The following is a 10105-nucleotide window of genomic DNA, read 5'->3' as shown; positions in this document are numbered from 1 at the left end:
GAGCTGTGTCGTTCTGGACTAACCTTAGCCACACTTCCGGGAAGAGCCGCTAAAATCGTTACGGTGCATATTGGGTGAGCGCAGAAGAGGATAGAAAGGGTTCTGCAGCCCTAGCCTCAGTATTTTGGCGACACTTTTCCTGGGGCTTCTTGTAAAACTTCTAAAGACAGATGAAGGGAGCGTCATTTACTCCTTGCTATTAAGGGAAATGTTGTGGAATATAAGCGGATTTAGGTACTACAAATCTTGGGCATGGCCTTTCTGTCCTCCCACCTTCTAGTTCACGGTGATCTATCCCCAGGCTAGCAATAGCCGGTGCATCCCGTAAACCTATTCCGGTGTCCTCTGTCATTAGCACCCACAGAGACCCCCTGCAAGGTGTTTCTCCGCCACCTTCGGCTGGGGGGTGCTCGGATAAACTTTGCCTTCCTCCCTAGCGGGAAAAGCTCCCTTCCACTTCCGCTCGCCGGCCCCGCCTTCCGTCCCTCCCCCTCCACCCCCCCCCCCCAAGCTGGGTCCTAGCGCCTGCCGCTCCCTGGCTGTGTCCCGGGTTCCGTCGGTGAGAGGAGCTGCCGTTGACGCCACAGAGCCAGCCCCAGTCTGTTCAGGTAGGAAATGCCGGCAGGAAGCCGCAGGGACCCCCGGGCAGTCCCACTGCGGACGCAATCCGAGCGGGCCTCAGTTTCCCTGTGGGTGCAGAGGGCAGATGGGGTTGGACTGGAGCGAGCGGCGCGGGCGGGGCGGGAGGAGTGCGGCCCCGGGAGGGCGCGGGCGGGCGGCCTCTGGGCCCAGCGGGTCCTAGAACCCGCCGGCTGTCCCGGCGGACCGGCTGCAGCAGACGCCTGGGCTAGGGCGGCATGGCTGCCCGCCTTGCGCCGCGCGCACACGAGGGTCCTAGAGCCCGCCATGTTGCGGGCTTTTGTCCCAGGCGTGCGGCCCGTCAAGCACGGTCCCCGGCGCCGGCGGCCCCCCTCCCCGTTCGAGGTCCTGGCCGCCCCTCCCGCGGTCCTAGAGAACGCCATCTTGCCGGCCTTTGTCCAAAGTATGGCCTTCGGTCCATTCATTTGTTCATTCTGTCATCCTTCGTTCACTCCTTCTTGCCGCGTTCTCCGATTCCTCGTTTTCCCAGGGCTTTTCCTGAGAAGAGGCAGCCCAGGGCCCTGCCCTGCGGGGCTGTCTGTCTGCCGGGGGCCCGACACGTAGACAGTTGTAGGGAGCGAGAACGCGCAAGGTTTCCGCAGCTCTCGGCTCTAACGACCTTAAAACTCCCACATGCCTCAGAAACCTCATTTTACTGATGAGAAAACTGAGGCCCAGAGAGCCATGGCGCTCTTACCTCTATAGTCTTATTAAGTATTCCTGAGGGCACTGGGGAAGCAGGTATTTGAAAGATGCAAAAGAGTTTTCCCACGGGAGAAGGCAGAGGGAACTGCATATGGAGATGTATTTAGGTGGTGAAGTTTGAGAATTGTGGCTGGAGCTAAGGTCGCTGTCGGGAGGGGCACACTGCCCCTGGAGGTGAGGCTGGAAAAGTGGGTTGGGATTAGGTTGTGGACTGACCAGATTGGATGCCTAGGAGATGATTAGTTCTTATCTCTGCATGGTTCACAGTTCCCCATCTGCCGTCTCACCGGATCTCTCATGGCCTGTGAGGCCTATTGGTAACTACTTGTTTAGAGGTGGGGAGACTGAGGTGCAGAGAGGATAAAAAGTGGCTTTTCACCTCATCACTGCCCGCAGGGTTCTAAACTCTGGGAATTAAATCTCTGCATCCCTGGCATTTAGAGCCTGTTCATGCAGCAGGACGTGTCCCGCCCCCTAAATTCAGTAGTAAACAAAGACAAAGACAAGCCTCCCTCACCAGAGCAATGAATCCACTGTGGGGTACTGGGGGCGATATTTGGACCCTGTGAACTTGGAAAAGCAGAGAAATTCAGTTACTAAATAGTTGTTGAGCGACATTCTTACAAACTCCTACTATGGAGGAGGCAGAGGCTATAGACCTGGGTTCAAATACCGCCTCGGAGGTTGATTTGTTCAGTTTGTTTTGGGCACCAAGCATGGTTCTATGTGTAGAGGATACAGAATAATAAAGGTTCCTGCCTCTTTGCCAGCCTAGACTCTCAAGCTGGAGACAGAATTAACTGAACCATACGATGTATAAGTGCTAGCAAAGCAATAAGCAGGGGACAGAGGGCAGAAGTTTGGGAGGCAGAGACCACCTGGCTTTGAGTATTGGCTGTGACTATGACTAGTTTCTTCACTTCTGTGTGCCTCAGTCTCCTTGTCTGAAAAATGGGGGGAAAATAATACTATTTAACTTAGTCTGTTTGGGCTACCATAACAACAACAACATAAATAACAGACTGGGGGGCACAACAGAAATTTATTTCTCACCGTTCTGGAGGTTGAGGTGTCCAAGATCAAGGTGCTGGCCAATTCAGTTCCTGGTGAAGGCTCCTTTCTTGGATCGTATGTGGCCACCTTCTGTCTTAAGTTCTCACATGGCCTTGCTTCCATGCGTGCGCACATTCATCCGTAACAAACTCCTAGGCCATTGTGAGGCTTAGCTTGAGTAGCACACATAAAATGCTTAGAATGATACCTGGTCCATGGTAAATTTGCAAGGCATGTCATCCAGATGAGCAACATGAAGGAAATTAAACAGGAGGGGGATAGAGAGTGATTAGCAGGGGTGCAGATAGCATTAAGAAAGGTGGTCAGGAAAGCCCTCTTTAAGGAGGTGACAGGGAGCTGAGACCCAAATGGAATCAAAGAGATAGTTACACAAAGACCCTTGGAAATAATGTTTCTAGCAGAGGAAACTACTAGTGTAGAGTCCCTGAGATGGGAAGGAATTTAAGTCTTTGAGGGGAAAAAGGGGGAGCCTGTGTGGGTAGAGCCTAGTGAGCCAAGGGGAGAGGAGTGGGAGATGGGATAGGCAGGAGTTGGATAGTTCAGGGCCTTGCTTGCCATGGAAAAGATATTGGTCTTTGTCCTGGGAGCAGTGGAAAGTCTCATGATTTGGCTAATAAACCTTAAGTAAATGAAGACTGGTAGAGAAAGAGCCCAGCCCAGGGACCTGAAGACTCATGTTTGAGTCTGGGCTCCTTGACTAGCTGTGTGTCCTTATGTACGTTTTTCCCCTTACGGGGGCCTTAATCTCCACATCTGAAAAAGAGGTGTATTAAAAATGCCTCTCTCCTAGAAGCTTCTGAAAACCTAAGGTTCTTAAATGAGTGTTAGTTGGAATGACCCAGAAAGCATGTTTAGAATAGATTTCTGAGTCCTACCCCATGCTCCCTGCATGATTATTTTCATGCAGGGAGTTCAGAGAATCACTCTAGGGAGTGGTGGGTGGAAGAGTCCTCCGTGAACAGGGAAGTGAAGAGCTGATGATGGTTGTTTTTTTTTTTTGTGGTACGTGGGCCTCTTACTGTTGTGTCCTCTCCCGTTGCGGAGCACAGGCTCCGGACGCGACGCGCAGGCTCAGCGGCCATGGCTCACGGGCCCAGCCTCTCCGCGGCATGTGGGATCTTCCCGGACGGGGGCACGAACCCGCATCCCCTGCATCGGCAGGCAGACTCTCAACCACTGCGCCACCAGGGAAGCCCCTGATGATGGGTTTTTGTTTTTTTTAATATTTACTTTTTTGGTTGCACTGGGTCTTTGTTGCGGCGTGCAGGCTTCTCTAGTTGTGATACGCGGGCTTAGTTGCCCCGTGGCATGTGGGATCTTACTTCCCCGACTAGGAGTCAAACCCACGTCCCTTGCTTTGGAAGGCAGATTCTTAACCACTGGACCACCAGGGAATTCCCAATGGAGGGGTTTTAGACAGGGGCCTAGCCTACCTGATCCTTCGTTCTTTATGGAGCTTGTGCCTGGCATGCCCCTACTATTTCCCCTGGGAAGTGCCTTAGGAGGAGGGATTTACCCCTCCAGCTACCTGGTTTCTGGCTCACAGATGGGCCCAGAGCTTGGAACCCACGGTTCCAGCCCTCTGAGAGGGAAACAAACATAAAGGGTGCTGGCTCTGGTCTCCAGGGACTTCTACAGGAATGAGAGGAGACCAACGTGTAACCTGAGCTCAGGGTTCTGGTCATCGTGGGGCTGGCCCAGGTAGCAGATAAGCCTGAGAGGGCCCAACTACTCAAGGCGAATTAAACACCTGGATTCAAGTCTCAGCTGCATGAGTTACTAGGTATGTGACCATGGGTTAATCACTAACCTTCTCAGAACCTCAGTTTATTAGTCTGTAAAATGAGGACAATAATCCCTATCTCAGGAAGCTATGAGAGAATTAAATAAGGTTGCACACTCAGCAAGGTGTCTGGCTCTGAGAAGATTCAGTAATTGAGGGCAGTAATTATTCTTATCCCATTCAGCCCTCACCCAACCCTGTGAGGTAAGTAGTGTTATTACCTACCTCCCTTTTTTCAGATGAGAAAACTGAGGTCCTGTGGCATGAAGTAAATCGCACCAGGTCACAGCTAGGAAGTGAGGAAGGTAAGATTCGAAGCCATGCAGTTTGGCTTCGGAGACTGCACTTAATGACAATGCTAAATTGTTTCTCTGGGCCACAGTTCCCTTATCTGTGAAATGGGGTAATAACAGAACGTTTTTCATGGTGCTGACATGAAGTGCAAGTAAGTTAATACATGTAAAAAGGTTAGGATGTTGTCTGCTGTTTAGCAAGTGCCCGGTAAATGTAAGCTATCATTTTCTTTTTTTTTTTTAATATTTACTTATTTATTTGGTTGCACCAGGTCTTAGTTGTGGCAGGCAGGCTCCTTAGTTATAGCTCCCGGGGTCCTTAGTTGTGGCATGCAAACTCTAAATTGTGGCATGCATGTGGGATCTAGTTCCCTGACCAGGGATGGAACCCGGGCCCCCTCCATTGGGAGCACGGAGTCTTATCCACTGAGCCACCAGGGAAGTCCCAGGCTATCATTTTTATTAAGGAGAAACTTTATCAGACTGTCCAGAGATGATCTAGAAAGGAGGTAGTGAGGGCCTCATCCAAGGATAGGCAGATTCCCTAGAAACTAGGCGGAATTCAAGCCCTGGGGAAGGCTGGGCCTCAAGCCCTTTAACTCACCTTCCAGACCTAGGATTTAGTGGGAAGAGTGAAAAACCAAGCTGAGGGTGGAACAGAGCTGTGTGGGATGTAGGGCAGAAACCAAAGGGGAGATGCAGGAAGACCTTCCTTTGGGAAGTAAGGCTCTTTTTTTTTTTTTTTTTTTGCTGTACGCGGGCCTCTCACTGTTGTGGCCTCTCCTGTTGCGGAGCACAGGCTCAGCAGCCATGGCTCACGGGCCTAGCCACTCCACAGCATGTGGGATCTTCCCGGACCGGGGCACGAACCCGTGTCCCTTGCATCGGCAGGCGGACTCTCAACCACTGCACCACCAGGGAAGCCCGGGAAGTAAGGCTCAAAGGAAGGATTGGTAGGATTCATAACAGCCAGGAAGGACCTGGGAACTTGCGTGGTGTGATGGAAGCCATGAAAAATTCTTGAGCAGGGGACAGAGCATCACATGGTACCTTAGGGAGAAGACTCCGGCTGCCTGTGCACACTAGATTGTGTGTGTAGGGGTGGGAGACTGAGGCAGGGCCACCAGGCAGAAGGGTGCTGATTCTAAAGATGCAGCCCTTGCCAACCACCCGGGGACTCCTGCGTCCTCCCTGGGTCATAACTTAGAAGACACCAACCCCTGAGGTATACAGATGAGGAAACAGGCCTAGAAAGGAGTGCTAGGATCCAAACCTCCTACCTCCCAGCCCATCTTTTGGACACACCTGGCTCCCCTCCCCTCTCTATAACATTGTCCTTCCCCCCACCCTGGCTGCCCCAGCAGCTGCTGCACCTTAAGTGGATCTGCTGTAATCCTCTTCCCTTCATCGCCCAGGGAGGATGAGCTGGTGTTAAGACTAATGCAGCTGTTAATCCTATTTCCTCCCAGCCATGATCTGCGGGAGCAGCTGGGTGGAGGCTGTCTGGGCTCTGAGCAGAGAAAGAAGGGGCCATAGCTAGAGTGGGTGTTCCAGGAGGCCAGGCCAGAGCAGATACATTGAGTATGAGACAGAGACTTCTAACTTCTGCTAGCAATGGCTCAAGCTGCTTTGAGAGTAATTGAACTTCCCATTACCAGAGTTATGGGAGCAAGAACCAAAGACCCATTCCAGAGCAGAGGGTGGACCAGGATTCCTATCTGGGGTGGAGTACCTTACAGCTGTGCAAGGCCAGAATTCTGTGTGAACAGTTGCTGCCTCTGAAAGCTAACCAACCAGAGGGGAAAGACAAAATACATACGCTGGGGACCTGTCCCTTCCAGACAGATGGTGCCAATCACCACATTTAGCCCACTGGCTCTGCCTTCTTCTGGACCTACCTCTGTCTTTCCTGAGCACTTGGAGACCTTCAGGCCAGACCCACATCTAGGTAGCCTCCGTGTCTGCAGCCTTGCACAAGGCTTGGATTCTCAGCTGTAGAAGGAAGATGGTGAGATGGACAGAGCCTGGGCCTTCTGGGAATGCCACAAGGTTTGGAGAAGCCCAGAGGCTGGGGAGGGAAGTGCAGGTGGGCATTTCGATGATCCCGGCCTCTCTTAGTTCCTCTGAGGTCACCTGGTCCAGCTCCTTTCATCAGTGAACAGACCAGAGAGGAAACTTGAGCGCAGAGAGACAGGAATGTTTGCGAGGAAGGATGTGCATCCCAGGTGGGAAATGCAGATAAGATAGAGTTCCTTCTGAGGCCTCAGAGGGCTTTGGTGAGGAGACCGGCCTTGGAGAATTGGAAAGGGGTGTGGCTTCTAACTTTGCCTCTCTTGCAGAGAAGCCCCGCCCATCCAGGCCATGGAGGTAGAGTCTTCGGAGGAGAGGTCCCCAGCCCCTGGCTACAAGCGCTCTGGCCGTCGCTATAAGTGCCTGTCCTGTACCAAGACGTTTCCAAATGCACCCCGGGCAGCACGCCATGCTGCCACACATGGGCCTGCAGACTGCACAGAGGAGGTGGCCGAGGCAAAGCTGAAGCCAGAGCCAGACCCCAAAGCGGAGGATGCCAGCGGGGACAAGGTGTCAGGTGCAGCGGCGAAGCCTCGGCCGTATGCGTGCCCGCTGTGCCCCAAGGCCTACAAAACGGCACCAGAGCTGCGCAGTCACGGGCGCAGCCACACGGGCGAGAAGCCCTTCCCTTGCCCCGAGTGCGGTCGCCGCTTCATGCAGCCCGTGTGCCTGCGCGTGCACCTGGCCTCGCACGCCGGCGAGTTGCCCTTCCGCTGCGCGCACTGCCCCAAGGCCTATGGCGCGCTCTCCAAGCTCAAGATCCACCAGCGCGGTCACACCGGCGAGAGGCCCTACGTCTGCGCCGACTGTGGCAAGAGCTTCGCTGACCCCTCGGTGTTCCGCAAGCACCGGCGCACGCATGCAGGCCTGCGGCCCTACAGCTGCGAGCGCTGCGGCAAGGCCTACGCGGAACTCAAGGACCTCCGTAACCACGAGCGGTGAGGGCGCTGGGCTGGGTGGGAGGCAGCTGAAGGGGTTGGGAAGAGCGCACCAATAGCGTGAAGGCGTTGAGTCCCAAAGATCGGAAGGAACCAATGGGAAAGTGAGTGAGGCAGAGCTATGGGGGCAGAGGATGAAACTGGGGTCTGATTGGCCTGGGTTCCTGGACTAGGAAGGGGGTGGGGCTTGAAGTTGGGCTGCTGCCCAGGAGGTACGAGTGGGGGCCGGGTCTGTTGAGTGCAGAGATGGATCTAGAACACCTAGACACCCAGCCTGAAAGTTTCTTACTCTGAGGTACAGACCTGTGGCCCTTAGGGGATTGGGCCAAGGCCCCAGCGATGTTAGGGGGCCCTAACGTACAGTACAGACAGGCGGCGGGGGTCGGGCGATGGGCTGCCACCTTCACTCCGGGCCTCTCCACTCCCACAGGTCCCACACTGGCGAGCGCCCCTTCCTCTGCTCAGAGTGCGGGAAGAGCTTCTCCCGCTCGTCCTCGCTCACGTGCCACCAGCGCATCCATGCGGCGCAAAAGCCCTACCGCTGCCCGGCCTGTGGCAAGGGCTTCACGCAGCTCAGCTCCTACCAGAGCCACGAGCGCACGCACTCTGGCGAGAAGCCCTTCCTCTGCCCCCGCTGCGGCCGCATGTTCTCCGACCCCTCGAGCTTCCGGCGCCACCAGCGGGCGCACGAGGGTGTGAAGCCCTACCGCTGCGAGAAGTGTGGCAAGGACTTCCGGCAGCCGGCCGACCTGGCCATGCATCGGCGGGTGCACACAGGCGACCGGCCGTTCAAGTGCCTGCAGTGTGACAAGACCTTCGTCGCGTCCTGGGACCTCAAGCGGCACGCGCTTGTGCACTCCGGCCAGCGACCCTTCCGCTGCGAGGAGTGCGGCCGAGCCTTCGCCGAGCGGGCCAGCCTCACTAAGCACAGCCGGGTGCACTCGGGTGAGCGCCCCTTCCACTGCAACGCGTGCGGAAAGTCCTTCGTGGTCTCGTCAAGCCTGAGGAAGCACGAGCGGACCCATCGCAGTAGCGAGGCCGCAGGGCCTCCCCCGCAGCAGGAGCTGGTGGTGGGGCTGGCGCTGCCGGTCAGCATGGCAGGCGAGGGCTCAGCAGCCCCGGCAGCAGGGGCTGGGCTCGGGGACCCTGCAGCAGGGCTGCTGGGGCTGCCTCCGGAATCGGGTGGTGTGATGGCCACCCAGTGGCAAGTGGTGGGCATGACGGTGGAGCACGTGGAGTGCCAAGATGCTGGGGTTGGGGAGGCTCCTGGTCCCTTGGGGGGGTCAGGCGAAGTGGGGGGTGAGGAGGTGGACGAGAAACCACCACAGTTTGTATGCCGGGAGTGCAAGGAGACGTTCTCTACGCTGACGTTGCTGCGACGGCACGAGCGCTCGCACCCAGAGCTCCGGCCCTTCCCCTGCACCCAGTGCGGCAAGAGCTTCTCAGACCGGGCTGGGCTGCGCAAGCACAGCCGCACCCACAGCTCTGTGCGCCCCTACACCTGCCCCCACTGCCCCAAGGCCTTCTTGAGTGCCAGCGACCTGCGCAAGCACGAACGTACCCACCCTGTGCCCATCGGGACCCCCACGCCCCTCGAGCCCCTCGTGGCTTTGCTAGGAATGCCTGAAGAGGGGCCAGCCTGAGTCCCAGGCCCCCTCTGCCACACTCCTGGGAGCTCCGCCCCTACAGGGTGCTTCCTGAACCTCCCTTTGCCTCAGCTCACTCTTAGACTCCAGATCCATCCCTTCACCCCAGGCAGCTAGCTAACCTTCCTGACAAAGAGCTGGGGACAGTGGAGGCTGGCAGCAGCCTCTGAGAGACATGGCTCCCTCTGAGCACCACTCATTAAAGCATTTTCTTTGACACTGGGTTGTCTTCTGTGTTCTGGTCGGGGGTAAGTAATGGGAATTTGGGCATCAGATAAGGTTCAGTGGAGATCCCTGGATTGACAAATTAGAAACTAGAAGGGTTTTTGGGTGCACTGTTTTCTCTACGTTTCAGAATGTCTTGTGACAAAGGGTTCCACGGTCAAGTAAGTACAGGAAATTCCTGTACCCTTATTGGGGATTCTTGGTGATCAAAGTATATTAAAGTCATCGATAAATCCTGCAATGAACAAATCTATTTCGCTTTGTTTAGCCCACACTTACTTGACCTGTTACTGAGTAGCTCTACTTCTGTCTTTTTGCAGATAATAAACTGAGGCCCAAAGTTAGTTACTATTTCCCACAAATTGCAATAACAAATTAGAAAATACACTTGGGGTCCCATTCACAATAACAACAAAACCCATAAACTACAAAGGAGTAAATCTCACAAAAAACATGCAAACCCTGTATGAAGAAAATAGTATCTTTGTCCTGAAGGATATAAGGCCTAATTAAATGGAGATATACCATGTACCTGAGTGGAAAGTTATTATTAAAAGATGTTGATTCTCCAGTTTAATCCTTAAGTTCATTGCCATCCAAAAAAAAATTTTAACAAAACTTGAAAATCCTAAATTCCTGTGCAATATATATATTTAAAAACAGTGGTGGGGACTTCCCTGGTGGTCCAATGGTTAAGACTCCGTGCTCTCAATGCAGGGGGCCCGGGTTTGA

General features: G+C 54.5%; 1 protein-coding gene across 10 annotated transcripts; it reads left to right on the top strand.

Moving 5' to 3' along the window:
- The first annotated feature begins 480 nt into the window (after positions 1-480).
- On the top strand, positions 481-9902 carry ZNF668 (zinc finger protein 668). 10 transcript variants are annotated; one of them, XM_032605477.1, is made up of 6 exons: positions 481-608; positions 4045-4201; positions 4441-4506; positions 6336-6719; positions 6834-7502; positions 7933-9902. In XM_032605477.1, the coding sequence occupies exons 4-6, from the start codon at positions 6691-6693 to the stop codon at positions 9143-9145; spliced, it is 1911 nt and encodes a 636-aa protein (XP_032461368.1). In that variant the 5' UTR covers positions 481-608; positions 4045-4201; positions 4441-4506; positions 6336-6690; the 3' UTR covers positions 9146-9902. The 10 variants fall into 10 exon arrangements, with proteins under 10 accessions (XP_032461368.1, XP_032461375.1, XP_032461376.1 ...); XM_032605481.1 differs by lacking the exon at positions 4045-4201 and having other exon boundaries at positions 511-608; positions 6336-6502; positions 6613-6719; XM_032605479.1 differs by lacking the exon at positions 4045-4201 and having other exon boundaries at positions 511-608; positions 6336-6543; positions 6613-6719.
- The last annotated feature ends 203 nt before the right edge of the window (positions 9903-10105 follow it).

The sequence above is a fragment of the Phocoena sinus genome, chromosome 15, assembly GCF_008692025.1.
Source record: "Phocoena sinus isolate mPhoSin1 chromosome 15, mPhoSin1.pri, whole genome shotgun sequence".
Taxonomy (NCBI): Eukaryota; Metazoa; Chordata; class Mammalia; order Artiodactyla; family Phocoenidae; genus Phocoena; species Phocoena sinus.
Note: the sequence above shows the minus strand (reverse complement) of the source record. Positions and strands in the feature narration are given on the sequence as shown.

What these genes read in the sequence shown, in the direction of transcription:
- ZNF668 (XM_032605477.1), top strand. Translation starts at nt 6,691, where the DNA reads ATGTTTGCGAGGAAGGATGTGCATCCCAG. An exon ending in AGGAAGGATGTGCATCCCAG is followed by an intron (nt 6,720 to 6,833) that starts GTGGGAAATGCA and finishes CCTCTCTTGCAG; the next exon opens with AGAAGCCCCGCCCATCCAGG. An exon ending in GACCTCCGTAACCACGAGCG is followed by an intron (nt 7,503 to 7,932) that starts GTGAGGGCGCTG and finishes CCACTCCCACAG; the next exon opens with GTCCCACACTGGCGAGCGCC.